Source organism: Hypomesus nipponensis, chromosome 17, assembly GCF_054491055.1.
Source record: "Hypomesus nipponensis isolate SF chromosome 17, ASM5449105v1, whole genome shotgun sequence".
Taxonomy (NCBI): domain Eukaryota; kingdom Metazoa; phylum Chordata; class Actinopteri; order Osmeriformes; family Osmeridae; genus Hypomesus; species Hypomesus nipponensis.
The window spans coordinates 9,880,965-9,895,923 of NC_140377.1; the positions used below are offsets into that span (position 1 = coordinate 9,880,965).

Genomic DNA, 14,959 nt, shown 5'->3' on the forward strand with positions numbered 1-14,959 from the left:
TGATTTTAACATATCATATTTTATTTATTCCTAAATATTTTTACAGATAACTCACATATACATTTCAGTTTGACACTCACACTTCAACTTTTCCCCCCATTCAAAATGATGAGGAGGAGGTAAAGGTGGGACCATCCAAAATTCGGAACGCTTTACATATTTGTGTTTCATCTCTTTAGCAACAACATGATGGATCAGTTGCATTTCAGTCTCTTGGCCCCTTCTAAAATCTACAGTTTGGCAACTCTGATCATGCTGATTTGTATTTATCTAAACAGTATTTAGCAAACTACAGTAACAATACATAAATACATTCTAAATTGTTTTTCTTCTCATATAAAAAATACACATTGAATATAGAAAATACAGGTATATCTGGATAATGTATCAATAATATTTTTTTTTGTACATAGTCAAGGCACAAGTAGCCTTACAGTTTTAACATCAGCATCCATATTAAAATCAAGCAACATGTGGGGTTACAATGACCAACATTCAATCTGAAGATTTGTTCAAGTATTGTTTATACTGAGGTCGAAATATGTAAACAAACTATTGTACAATCTAAACAAACACTGTAGAATGAAAAACAAAGCCAGGTATATTTTGAATTGACAATCCAAAATGTCAGCAACAGAACTGTTCCGAAGTAGCAGTACAGCATGACTGCTGTGGCTCCAGTGACAATACATATTTTCTGATAACTACTGTAGCCAGCCAGTTAACTTACATCTACTCTGCCCCATGCTATACTGGTCCCAACCAATCTCAAAACTAAATAAGTGTTACATAATAGTAATTGAAAATAAAGCTTTCTTCTCAAGTGGGAGTGTACATGAGTGTGTGTGTGTGTTTGTGTGTTTGTGTGTGTGCAGGGAGTATCCTGATTTCTGGCACAGTAATCCCCAAATGTTCTTAATGCCCAAATAAAATCTGCTGCATAAATGTATGTAGTTGAGTGGCATTTAAATAGTTCTAAGAAAACCAATGATGACAGGATACATTTAAGTAACTGATCCCGGACTTCTCGGACTTGAAAGTTCATAAAAAGTATGACAACCTCAATCAAACAACCCACCACTTTGGTAATACATGTTACAATTCATCTTTTGAGGTTGTAGAGGTAGCAGGTCGTACAGGACGAGGCATGCGCACTTTGTCTTTGTTGTTTTGAAGTAGCATTTGAACGTGACTGTCCATGAAAGGAGGTTTGGTGTTGTCCTGCCAACATAAAGAGAGAAGCCTGTTATTTGATTGGAAGGATGAAATGGCGTTTTCATAAATGGGGACTAATACAAAGTAAAGTAACCTTTATTGCACTTAAGCCTATAGTACCTGGAAAGATTGATGTTTCACTCCAACACATGCAGTGGAATGTTCATAACACAGACCAACGTCCATACGTTCTGGTGCTTTTCCTTGCAAAGCTGTGCGGAACTCAACATGGTAGACATCTAAAAGGAGATGAACAAGAAGTTCAGTATTGGTCATAAAGGCAGTAGCCTATTGACTTTTTACGCTAAAAACACTTGTTCTGACCTAACAGTTTCTGGCAGAAAGATCTCAGCTTGTCTTCAGCCAGATGGCTATGCTTGTGGAATGGAGCTCTTTCACACACTTCTCCATTGATCAGTTTCTCAATCACATCCTGTCTGCTCTCTGCTTTGGTTTCCTGCAGGACCCTCTCAATTTCTGAGATAGAGAGAGGGGGGGGGGGGAATCATGGTTTCATCATTCAATGTATGTCTATAGAACTATGAGAACCAAACCTGCCATATTTAGAAATTAATCAATAAATAAATGTCCACATCCATGCAGAAATACATTAAAATGAATGAATTCATTTAAACCTAAGTTATGTAAGGAATACATTTTTGAGTGATGACATTTAAAAATGTTTAAATATAATTGGTTCATTAACTAATCAGGGTTAGGGTTAGTTAACACTAGTTAGTCACTAATTAACACTAATATTTCCACATTCATATGTTTATTTATTCATTCATTTCTGTATTTCTTCATCTTAATATGTTGATGTGTCAATCAAAAATAAGTAGGCAGTTTTTGACACACCATTGGCTAATTGTTATCAATGTGTTGTATTCGATTATTTTAGCCTTACATCCATCTTTACTGTCATGGACAACATAAATAGAGCAACTACCAGAGACTTGGCCAGACTGGCCAACCTAGTTGAAAACTAAGATTTATGTCCCGACTTCCTACTGTTTCGTGTAGAGAATATAATGGCAAATATAGGACTTGCAGCTGCTGAAATGGACACAGAGTTATGCCTGGGACCAGGGGCGCTGGCAGGAATGTTGGGGCCCCTGTCAGTCAGGGGCCCTTGGAGTTTATAACTTTTCCCAGCTATAGACCAATTATCACCCTACGTCACACAACTGTCAAGCAGGCTCAACTGTGCATGTCGTTTGCAAAAGACAAACTTCTCCCCGGTCTATTACACTTGTAGTGTCAATCAGGTCATCATATATCTCTGGCCACTGGATTGCAGGGCTTGATATTAACTTTTTGAGGCTCTTGGCCTTTGGACAAATACATTTACGTTCACTTGTTTATGCACAAACGTCACTTGACCCCGATACCCTTAAATAGCCTGACCAAGTGATCGGGCAAAACTAGCCTGGCAAACGGAGGTTGCTTTCTCAGGCAAATGACGAATGAAACAGGCTCAGTTAAAGAAATCTGAGATGCTGGCTATCTTCATCAGGCTCGTATCTACATTAGGCAGTCCTCCTTGACGTTTCTGGTGTATAATGGAGTGAAATACAACATTGTGCACACTGCCAGTGAGCGAGTCTGACTGAGGCTAACGTCAAAACAGTGTAAAGGGGACACAGTCTCACTCAGATTGCCAGTTTTAACAAATCAGAAAAATAATCGGACCAGCTGGCTAAAAGCAGAATTCCCATATCTCTTGAAAGCTGCCCTGCTCGACTTTTTAGATGTAGAATTGGCTGTAAAATTATGAACTTTGTGACATGACGTGAAGACATGATTGCTGCTTGACTATGCGGTCTGTGCGGGCGACATTCTCACGCAAATTTCAAGACTTTGTGACCCAAATCAAAATTCTGAGGCAACAGATCAATGGGTAATTGCTTTCTCTCTTAAAGGCTGTCCTCCTCAACCTTGTTGGTATTTTTAAATCTGACTATTTGTATTATCCGTGTGGTCCTTTTGCCATTTAAAATGCTATCCTTTCCCGGCTTTCTGCAACCACATTGCGCGCGCATCCCGAATGTTTACAAGGCACCCCTGCCTGGGACAAACTGGCTGCAAAGCGCCTGTAAGCGTCACGTTTGGCTACGACTGTCGCAAGGCTATTCACACCCATAGACAAGCATTTCTCTGCACCGGTCACCAAGTTTTTCAGCTCCTCTAAAGTTTTGGCAGCACAGATCCAACACCCGCCCCAACAGCATCCCAGCATTTATTCTTCTATGTTGTCTGCTGCGAAGCGGCTAGAAGCGCAGCCTTTTTCGTTTCGGCACCCATGTTATGAAATTGGACAGGCAACACAGGCTGCAAAACGATTGGCTCGCGCTTTGCCTGCAGCGATCGTTTTGGCAACTGGTCAAATGTTTCCGCGAGACGCTTGCGAATATGGCTACATGTGAATAAACAAACATGTTATTAAGATTTTACTATGTTAGTTGTGGGCTTCAGCAAGGCCGTAGCCATGGAGTCAACATTGGGGGGGACAAATTAGCTTTGTTATGATCATTTTGGACAGCATGCGTGATTGCCTGTCGTAGCGTAGCACATTTATATTTCTATATCAATATAGTGGGGGGGACATTTTGACCCGATTTGAATATTGGGGGGGGTGTCCTACCTTGCCTAGGGCACCAAATGTGCTAGGACCGGCACTGTGTCCGTTGTTTCTAAACAGTGTGTTTAAGAGCGAGATAGACAATCTGTCATAGCCCTCAATCAAGCAGAAGAGACACTCAAACCCATAGGCGACATCACAAACCAACTGAGAAATTTGGGAAGATTTACGATACAAAGTTAATCATTGAAGATGAGACATTCCTAGCCGATTGCACCTCCTAGGTGCTTCCTCTCATTTTCATTTTGCTTCTTTACTGTGCCTGGGCTTGAGGTATATTGGTCAGATGTCTCCGGTAAACATTTTACCGGTCCAATCAGCGACCAGAGGGAGTGGCTGAGATAGATGACGTTGATGTTGTGCGCTAGTTTGATTTGTAGTTCTGTAATGGCGGCAGAGAAAGATGCGAGCGAAGTCAGTTAAAGCCAGAGCAAGAACAATCTTTGATCCCCACGGGGTTCGTTTCATTTTCCAGCTTGCTCCGTTAGTGGTGAAGGAGGTGGCTAAGGTGAACGCTAGCGATTGGTTATGCCAGATCCAGAGTGGTTTTGGGAAGATCCAATCGTTTTACACTTCAAGGAAGTTAACGCTTGTCAGTGGATGAGCCCGACTCTTTGTACAAATGCAATGTATGAGAGTCTGGTTAGGACCAGGCTAGCTTCGCAGGCAGTGTGTCCCAGGTGTTAGCTAGATTGAATTTATGGCTCTGGATTGATTGCAATGTCTGAACGTCAGTTTCCATGCCTACTCATAGACATATGTCTATGCATCTACTGGCCTCCTCTCATTATCATATTAGGAACAATGAATGAATGAATACATTAGTGGTGGGCATAGATTTAAAAAAAATCTAGATTAATCTCACTGTAATTTTGGCGTTGATTTAGATTAATCTAGATAACAAATTGAATGGAATTTGAATTCCGCCGAAGGCATTCAGAAATATGTGTGCTAACCAAATAATGAGTAGCCTAAAGCTAATTCTTTGAGAACGGGTTTCTCAAGCCAAGTGGCGCATTAGACCAGGCGTTCATCTCCTGTTTCCAAAATGCATCACAAACTCCTTGAGAAAGCTGTTCCATGATAATTGGTGATAAAAATAAATTATGTTCAATATGATGTACTTGTGTTTATTAACTGTTAAGATTAGTTAGCTTGGCTGATAGAGCTGTGCTGAGGGGCTTTCCTTGGTTGCACTCAAACATTTCGGCATCTTATGCATTAGCTATGGGATGCTTTGCGTTTAGGTGGTATTTGAGACTGGAAGAACTCCTTCAGTAAACTAATTCCACATAGCATAAGGTGCAAACGACCTTAGTCTTGTCGAGGTTTCCATTGGGAAGCTTCTTAAAAATACATTTTCCCCGAAGCAAACCAGGCAGCTTCATAGCTGCATCCAAGTTAGCACGCCATGTTTGATGTGGTAATTTTATACACAAGGCATACACACAGTTTCGAGGACTCGTTCTCGCCCCCTACAGTGCAATTCGGCTAGATATACATCGACGCAGCATGTTAACGCCGATAACGGCCCACCACTAGCCTGGCTGCCAGCCCAACTTCTCCCCGCCCACAAAAAAATTTGGTCGGGAAGTTGGGTCTGGAGGATCTTGTATTGGGGAACAACTACAGAAAACCAGAATCTGGGCGTACCAATGAAATTGCCAGGGCGGGCTTTATACGATGATGGACAGATGATCAACAGTAACGTAATCACCCACGTCACAAAAGAGCGCTTAAGTTGAATTCGTTTTGAACAAACAACATATTACGTTGCTCTGATTGGTTGTAGGTCTATCCAATTGAGCGAAGAGGCATTCGTTTTCCAGGCTCGTTTGAAACACGCCCCGTAGTCAAAGCGCAATGGAGAGTTCTCAGACTCATATTCTGACTAGAATTATGAGTATGACAACGTCAGGCTAGCCCACCACTAGAATAAATACATAAATGAATTAATACAAAAATATACATAAATACATGTAAATTATAAGTAACTATGGATTGACAATTGTGCATTCATTCATAAATTAATTCATTTATTTATGTCTAAATGCATGGATTTTGACATTTATTGATTAATTTCTAAATATGGCAGGTTTGGTCCTCCATACAGGACAGCTATATTTCACATATAAGTTTAGTGTTGAGTATCAATCCTACCTTTTGCTGTTTCTAAACAAGTCTCACAAAGAATATCTGTAAAAGAGACAGTAAGCAGACTTGTAAGTCAGATCTACCTACATACACTGGTCAACTTTTTACAATAGTAAGTATGTGAAAAAGCAAGACACTAATAATTTCTAATGTTTTGATAATCATGTTATCAAACTTACAGGTGTCCTCGTTTTTGGGTTGAGCCGTGAGTACCTTAAAGGAACACAAAACAAAAATCCAAAGGGGCCTCATCATCCAAAAGGTTGGATAAAAAGCCTTAATGGATTTGTGCGTAGTCCAGCGAAGAAGAAGAAAATGTGGTTTATTCACTGTACAGATCTTAAGTTAGAACCACCTGTACGCAGCAGACACCTAGACTTTCTAGTAACGAGATATGAATAACAATGCAATGACAATCATTTGCATTCTTCAGTGACAAAGTATCCGGTTTTTCAGGTTGTCTTACACAATCCCGTCATTATATACACAGCACATAAGTTCTCTTCTCCACCTTTACGCATATTTTGAACAAACACAACGAATAACGACAGATTGTTGGAATTAAACAGTTCTTATAGAATTGTCATGTGGAAAAGAGGCCAACAGCAATAAAATGAATCGACACCATTTCAAGCACTGATAATGCTATGGAATGCTGCAGCCAGTAAGGGACGCTATTTCGCCTCGTCAGTGACACCACGATTACTTTACTTTTTGACAGAACCCATATTTGGGCATCATGACCAAAAAAGGGCACCAGGCAATAATTACACTATCCATGTGATGTGAGTTTGAAGAGCGGAAAATATTAGCAACAGGGAGTGCGGGAAAAGGCAAACTAAGCGTACCTACAGCTCGTTGTCTCTACTGTTACTTTCGTGTTTCATTCAAACTTAACGAACAGAGTTTTATGGGTTTTATTAAGCAACCTACTAGTAAGTTAGGCTACTAGTACGTTGAGAAACCGACGCTACACATCGCTAGCAAAGGACGGTGCAAGGACTTGACAGTTAACATCACCCTACAACTGTAAGTAATGTTCTTTAAAAAGTTGTTGAAATAAGCTAAAATGTGCTTCGTAGGGCCTACGATACACGTAGTAACACTGACCATGTATGTAGATATGACAAAACAGTTTGGAGGATATGAACGAATAAGTAAAAGTTCAGTCAAAGACGCTGGAGAGTTACACTCCACTGTTGCAGTTTGCTGGACCTTTCGACTGGTACAGTAATGCAACCAGTAGCTCAAAGGTCGCACTTGTCTGGATAACTTTTTCCTGACCAATTTGTTGTACACCATGTTTAAAATGTGCTGAATTTGGCTTGTGCCCACACAGTTCGAATTGTAGGAAACTGCATCACAGAGCTGATAGATATAGGTTAATCACAAATGTTTTACCTGTAGCTATAGCCTTATGTGTATTAGCATTGGGCTTTGATCATCTTGAAACTAACCCCGCCTTCAATGTATTCTTTGTAACGGTGCGTATTGGTTCAAATCTACCTTGACCGGCCTACGTCACATATGGTCTTACAAAATGAGGACACTGGATGGCGCATTTGTCCCACGATGGTCCTGATGTTGGAAAACTGATAATTACCTTTTTGTGTTGGTTGGTCCACAGGGACCCCCTGTCCTGCATGTTTAGATGTTTCCCTGCTCCACAAGGGGCTTACGACGCTTTCGGGAAACGCTGCCCAGGTCTCTTGTGGGGCTTTATGTTGTGGTCAGTCAGAGCGCCACTTTCTGTGTTTGATAGTCCAACGACAGTTAGGACGAGTTCATAACCAATGCATGAGCTAATGTGTACAAATCAGTAGCTCGAACAATGTACTTGACCCCCAGTTTGATTGCTGGGATACTGCAATTTGCTGGGATTTCACCATCCATAGATTTGAAGTGAGCGCCTTGCGCCTTGACTGACAATGGCGGGCCTGGGAGTGGGAGGAACAAATCAGCAGCTATCCTTCTGGCTTTGTTACGTCTGGGAAGCCATTTTGGAATTCTGCTTGTAGTTCATGAGCATAACCCACTACTGTCAACTTGCAAACTTTAGTGACTGGTCTCGGAGAAATATTGTACACAGATCGGGTTTCGGATAATCGAGCACCCACCTACCGTTTAATGCTTTGAGGAGTTGCGTCGAGATGCGATCAGAATTTCGCGCATCTTCCAAGACAGCAATGTGTGGATCTTGTTCCTCTGGATTACGCTCATAAAGAATAATAAATAGATGGACTATTTTCATACTGGCAAGTGGGCAATTCTCGTGCTAATTTCCCCATAATACTCCTGAATATTCCTGAATGTTAGTAAGAACTTATGTGAATTGTAGTGCCTTTAATTCTATTCATGTGTCCTTGTTCGCTAAGCTCCTTTACACAGAACGCAGTTTTGACAGCAGAAACCTTGGGCCCTGGTCAATAATTCATATATTTGCAACGTTGTTAGCTGTACTAAACTATAACAATTTGTGTTAAAATATGGTATATTGTCTAACTAAGTATCTTTATAATGAAATATGTGTTCGAATCCAACCGACAACAGCGCAGCCGTTTCAACACAGACGTCGATATTATTGCGCTGGTGGTTGACTGCGTGGTCTATTACGCTCTAAAATTAGTGGACTGTAAGGCAATAGGAGACTAACGGAGCTTCAGGACCTTTCAGTATTGGGCCAAATACACGCTGTTTTAATTGTGACGGTCAGAAACACTTTGACAGCGAGAGCCTATTGCATGCTTTGCGCAATATACTCTGTTCTGCCAAAGGAGCCAGCGAGACAAAGTAAACATGCATATGTTGGGAAATTGCTTTGAGGGAAAGCTCTCCTTAGCTGTAGAACATGATTGTGTTTATGGGACTAGGTGTGAGTGCGTGTGTAAGAAAGCGCCTGTAAGAGAGTCAGTTGATGCCTGATCTGTCTTAGTTCAGTCTGTCTCCCGAGTATTTAAGGTTCATAGGTGGTGCTCTTTCTGGGGTTTAAATGGGTTAAGCCAGGGAAGATTACATTTCAAAGCAAAACATCCAAGGGGGCCATTTTGCTGATCATTTGTTATGGTTGTGGCTGCTGTTTAAACAGAAAATCAGTTCTCAACTCTATAGTTTCAATTAGGCCTCGCCTGTATAGTTGGGTGGACTTATCTGTTTTTCCTTACTAGAAAGTCAAACAGCCACACTGAATCCTGGATGATCGCCGGCTTCAGTAGCCATTCCAACTAAATAATCCAGCCAGGCAGAATTCATTTGCTCCAAACGCTTTTCATTCTTGTTTGTTGATCCTGCTTTTTGGATTTAAGGTTTGAGTAGATCTGAATGATTCAATCCCAATTAATGCGTCACAGATTTGAAAAGGGGGGTTTGGAGAAAGCCATCTGTTCTTGAAGTGTTCCTTCCTGTGGTCTGTCATTGAAGTCAAAGCAGGGAATTCTAGAATCCTGTGCACAATTGAGAGGCAACTGCAGTTGTGTTCATTTGAGTCTCACCAATACTGCTTTGGTTCTGATTTGTATCAGAGTATTTTAATGGCTGCCCTGGGCCCTGAGGCTGCAAACAGGTTGATGATGCATCTCCCCCTGGCCCTCTGGCTTGATTCATAAACTGGGTGGGACCTTTCAGGTATGCATTACTTTACGTACAAAACTAGCCTACTTCCACTGAACTTCTTCTTTACAACCCATTCGTTCTTATGCATAATGTTTGTTTATTGTGTTGTGAAAAACGGTCTGAAAATGTAGTATCAAACCGTGTGCTGAATTTGAACTGCTGAGAAAAGCCTCCACTAGCTGTCGAACCTCCCTCTGGCCAGGTGTGTCCTACCTGCTGTCTAACTCAAGCCCCACCTCTGAATGTTACTCAACTTGCTCCAGAGAGCTTCTTACTTGTCAGTCAGTCAGCCATAGACTTCGTGCCTAGAGGAGTGTGTCGTCTCGGAGAGAAAGCCTCATTATTGTCTCCAGCCTTCCCCATCTCCAGTCTCCACCAGGCGTGGACAGCTCCCAGCTGCTCTCCTATAGAGGCAGAGAAGAGACGCTTCATTCATTGCGGACCGTACGTCCAGAACCCTCGTCATCAAACAGCAATTGGCAGAATGCAGAAGGAGGTCGGCCAAGTCTCTTCCGCGCAACTTAGGCCAGCAGAGCTGTAGTATTGTGTTCTAAAGGGCAACGTGCAAAAACTGGTCTCATTATGTTCCCTCTTTGCCTGGGCTCTGCTTCCCTGATCAGAACATCAGCTGCTGGCTGTGGAGTGGAGCCAGGGGATGGAGTTTTAAGTGGATTGTAACGGCGCAGAGATAGTGTTGACTGGAGAATTGATAGTCTGAAGATAGGCTAATTGAAGTGGAGAGGTGCTCATTTGTGTCATCAAATAACTTCCTAACTTGCGGGCTGGTAGATCGATAGAATAGGGCCATTCTGATAGAATGCCGGGAATATTTTCGAATTCTCAACCTCTATTGTCGGGAGACAGGCTGAACAGTATTGGTGTGTGTGTGTGTGTGTGTGTTTGTGAGAGTGAATGTAGGTGTGTCCTGCATTCCTTTGCGAGTGTGTGAGCGTAATCCCTAGCCGTTCATCTCCATAACCTAAAGAGCCCTTTCTCCCCCCCTCCCATGCGCCTTGACTCGCAGTCTGAACGAAGAATGACCATGGATTTTTCCCGCCTGCACACATACACACCTCCCCAGTGTGCTCCGGAGAACACAGGATATACCTACTCTCTCAGGTGAGACCGCTGGGCAGCGGGCTGCAGCTCAACCATTTTTGGCTACCTAGAGAAATATGCAAGGAAAAGGAAGTGAGTGAATGACAAGTGGCATTGTAGCCTCCAGATTGATCTTACCTCAAAATGTATTACTCTCACCTGTAATTGAGCTACATTTGTTCAAATATGTTTTTTTGTATTCACTAGTTATAACCACCCCTAGAAATTCAAATGAACAAAAAATAAGACAAATTAAAGAAATTACAATACAAAACAATACAAAAAAATACAAAACAGATAAATAACAATTATTATTCTCTAAATTCTAATTGCGATATTAATAAAGTTCATCTGAGCTAGGGACTAAGTTGTAGGTTAATGAAGGACATCCTGTTCATCATACAGGGACCAGAATCATAGTAATCAGGTTGACCATCAGTCAGCAAGGACCATCCTGCAACTATACTGAAAAGATCAAAATTGAACTTGAATTCTGCTCTGGTAGAATCCCACATATGGCTTCTGTTAGCTGTTCTTGAGCTGTTGGATGTTCCCCAGCTTTTCAAGATGGCATCATGTGCAGTCACTACAGTGAAAACTCTTCCCTCCTGTCTCAAGATAGCTATTGTTTTCTTTGTCTTGGAGTCTTAATGTGAAAAGACTGTCGCTATCAAATCTTACCAGTCTTCAATTGTTGATGACCAGTGTTTCTGCCAGAGAGATCGCTTTACTCACATTTTGCAGCAGGGGGGTGGGTAATGAAAGAGTTCAGGTCAGATAAACTCACCATTGTGATGCAACTTCATTAGAAGAGAGAAAGGGCTGCAGTCTAAATATTGACCATGCAAATACTCCCCTGAACTCTTTTACATTGTTATTGTCCTTATGTTGATCCTCTGGAGTCTGCATTAATGCATTCCAGCTTTGGCTGCCTGAACAGAAACCCTCACTGTGGTTGTGGTTTTGATGACTCAGTCTCACGACCGCGATCATGACTAAATGTCTTTCAGAGTAAACAAACTGGAAAACGAGCTGCGCTCAGACATCTCGGTGCTTGCTAGTGTAAAGGTGATTTCTGCCGCTCCTCGCCCAAGCCTCCTATTCACTGTTTAGGAAGGAAACCTACAGTTGCGTAATCTGTGTATGTGTGAGAATAGTGAGTTTGTTACGGTACTCTCATTAAAATAAACATTTCATAGGGAACGTCTTATCACCCGCCCCTCCCCGTTGGCCTCCATACATTCTGAGGAAGACAGTGGTTTCAGGCGTGGCTACCTATGACTTGGCATAGGATTCAAGTGGTGGAATGTTTTTTTCTGGACACATTTTGACACATCAGATTTGACAAGGGTTGTGAAAGGCACGTTAGTGTTTCAAGGTGAAATAACTCGTCAGTAATAGGCTAGACCTGTAGAGGAACAAGATGTAGAATGAGCTACGTGTGTGCGACCTTTAAGGTGCATCCAACTAGCAATTAAATTGAAAATGAGAGTAAAAGTCCTTAGGCATGTTCTAACAAACCACTCCTCATTGCCGTGTCTGTACCTTGCCAGTAAAAAAAAAAAAAGGCTTGTAGCCTCATTCCAGTGGTGAAGATCTTTCTATCCCTCAATCCAATGTTCAGGCCTAGAACACAGGCTGTCTTTCTATGCCCGTGTCATGACCAGCACATGACATTTACAATGAATCCCCTCAAGGTACATGTGGCGTGTCAGATCTTATAGACGGACGTGTCAGTAGAAGTGGATTTGCATATAGTGCCTAGAGTATCTCATCTGTAATGTGGCAGTGAAGATATCAAATGCATGTTAAAGGCAGGATAGATATGTTTTGCGAACCTTGCAATTTTAGCTCGAGTTTGAAAGGATTCAAATCAAAATATCCCACCCTCTCCTTTAAAAGCCACTCCTCCAAAGCACATGAACTCGCTGCCTGACTACTCCTGTGAGGTCGATTGACAAGTAGCCTGTCCAATCCCGCGATCTGAATGTCATTCAATCATTAGTGCTGGTCTGACCTGTATAGTAGAGTCCTGTGATGCCCACAGATATCGAATTGATTTCATTTTTACTGTCAAACCTTTAAGATTTGTTGTTTGCTATCAGGATGTGAAGTTTTTTTTCAGCAAATTTACAGTAATTCATAGAAAGTTTGGTTGTATTTTGGTAGTCTGATTTTGTTCCAATTTTTTTTTTGTCTAGTCAAAAGACCAGTGTCACTTTGAGTGTTGTTGACATACTGAAGTAGGTAAACCAACAGAAGGTCACTCCTATTTGCTTCGTTTTCACTAAGCCTAAATGGCAGGACAGTCTGACAGTTAGAATAATTAATTTCTCTGAAATATCAGCCTAGGCCTATATTTGATAAATGGCGGGTTGTATTTGGACTAAATGCCATTGTATGTGTGCGTGTTTGTGTGTGTGTGTGGCCTTCACTGAGTGGGAGAGGGCACTGCTGAAAGGGACAGGGTCAGGTGACTGAAGCCGTTGGCCCATCTGTTGTCACATCTCAACAGGCCAGTGACAAGTTAGACAGAGGCCAGAGAGCGAGAGCGAGTGAGAGTCATATTCAACCCTAAAACTCTCAAGGAGAATGTGACTGCTTTGGCTAGACTTTCTAATCCTCCACATTCTAGCCCCACCAACCAACCCCTTTGTAGACTAGCGTAACAAACCTCATAGTCATTAATCTGAAAGGGCAACAGTCTCATTGAAGGGATTTACAACTGCAGACAAGACCAGCTAATGTATGGGGTGGTCTCCCTGTCTTTTCTCTGCAGACATTATCTGTGCGAAGGGCATTGATCTACTTCTCTCAGTGAAGGATTCCAGTAGTGTGTCTCCTGGAGAGAAGCAAGGGCCAAGCCTGTTTCCCCCCCATAGACTGACCTCACCGTGTGTGTGTGGTAAGGAGATACTGCTTGTCCCCTAGGCTAGGACTCGACTTGAGGTTCCTTTGCTGTGCCAGTGGGTTCACGCCAAGTTAACCAAGGTTTCGCAACAAGCCAGATGCCTCTGTTTAGAGCCCCCCCTATTTAAGTCAGGCTTGATCAGAATCAAAAGGGATTTTATTCGCCATGAATGTTTGCACAAACAAGGAATTTACTTTGGCAGGGAGGTGCATACATTAAACGTATAGGAATGTTGAAACTTCAATATGTGGACTAACTATACAAAAGGAGCAAAGTCTAGCTAATACTAAGGGGGGTCTAGCTAATGCTAAGGGGAATAATATAAAATATAAGTAGTCATAATTTACAATCTAACCTAAAAAAACAGATAGTGTAAGAGAACGATACAATAGTGCAAATTGCAATGTGCAGGGTGTCATTGTGCAGCTTGTGATTTAAAGTCAGTGTGAGTCCTTGGCCTTGTTAAAGTGGTCGACAGCGGATGGGAAGAAACTGTTCTTGTGGCGTGAGGTTTTGGTCTTGACGGACCGCAGCCTTCTGCCGGAGGGGAGAGTAGCTGGAATAGCTGCTCTGCTCACTGATGCATTGTTGAGAAGGGACAGGCAGACATGCTAGCAAGGAAATGGATTCAACTGAGGGAGTTCTGCATCCATATCATGTCTGACCAGACCACTTTGTCCCTAGATGAATTACAATATGTGCTTTAATTAGATAAAGAAACAAAGTCTAAACACACACACAGACAGAGAAAACCACCTTTTCTAAAGTTCCAGCCAAGGACACTAGTCACGGTTGAACTAACAGTAGAGACACTAACTGTTGAGGGATACCCATTGGGTTTTAGAGTGTGTGTTGTGTGTGCGACCCTGTGTACGTGTCTGTGTGTGGGAGCAACGGTGGGCCCCTTCATATTTTATGACCCGCCAGTGTCTAAGTGGGTCAGTGGGGCCTCAGGTCAGGTTATCTCTGGTGTAAGGACAGTTGAACCAGGGATAGTAGTAATAGTACTACAGGGACATTGCCAAATCAGCCTTGGGGGTTGGGCTAGGAAGGTGACAGGCTCCTCTAGGTGAGCGGTTAGAAGGAAAGGAGTAAGAAAAGAGTAGTAAGTAGCTAACGGGTGGATGCTAGCAGGACAGGGTCTCCATCTCCATGTTTTTTAGCTTTGTTTGTTTTGTTAAAGGACCAGGAAGAAAACCGTATCCTCACTGTGGAAGGGGTGGGGTTTAACGCGAGGTCTTCGTAACCCAGGTGCGCTTCCTGCACCTGTTTACCCACCGGGTGTCCCGAGATACGTTTCCGTAGCATTTCATTTCCGGAACGCTCCGTGG

At 42.2% G+C, this 14,959-nt stretch overlaps 1 protein-coding gene and 1 long non-coding RNA gene across 13 annotated transcripts in view; one reads left to right on the forward strand and one right to left on the reverse strand.

Moving 5' to 3' along the window:
- LOC146253452 (uncharacterized) lies at positions 1 to 8,253 on the reverse strand. Of its 3 annotated transcripts, none has more exons than XR_014731955.1 (6): positions 8,132 to 8,253; positions 6,190 to 6,223; positions 6,017 to 6,052; positions 1,540 to 1,692; positions 1,336 to 1,454; positions 1 to 1,221 (listed from the first exon to the last, which is right to left on the reverse strand). It is a non-coding gene; the product is annotated as an uncharacterized LOC146253452 (long non-coding RNA). The 3 variants fall into 3 exon arrangements; XR_014731954.1 differs by lacking the exon at positions 8,132 to 8,253 and adding an exon at positions 7,412 to 7,551 and having other exon boundaries at positions 6,190 to 6,286; XR_014731953.1 differs by lacking the exon at positions 8,132 to 8,253 and having other exon boundaries at positions 6,190 to 6,604.
- Positions 6,813 to 14,959, forward strand: part of sun1b (Sad1 and UNC84 domain containing 1b) — a 27,104-nt gene continuing 18,957 nt past the window's right edge. The window contains exons 1-2 of one of the 10 annotated variants that reach the window (XM_084678922.1): positions 6,813 to 7,039; positions 10,644 to 10,738. In XM_084678922.1, the coding sequence (XP_084535048.1) occupies positions 10,656 to 10,738 (83 nt within the window). In that variant the 5' untranslated portion in view covers positions 6,813 to 7,039; positions 10,644 to 10,655. Of the gene's footprint in view, positions 7,040 to 7,969; positions 8,322 to 9,374; positions 9,632 to 10,643; positions 10,739 to 13,496; positions 13,623 to 14,959 lie in introns of those variants that run through there. The other 9 variants (XM_084678923.1, XM_084678918.1, XM_084678924.1 and 6 more) reach the window with 9 other exon arrangements.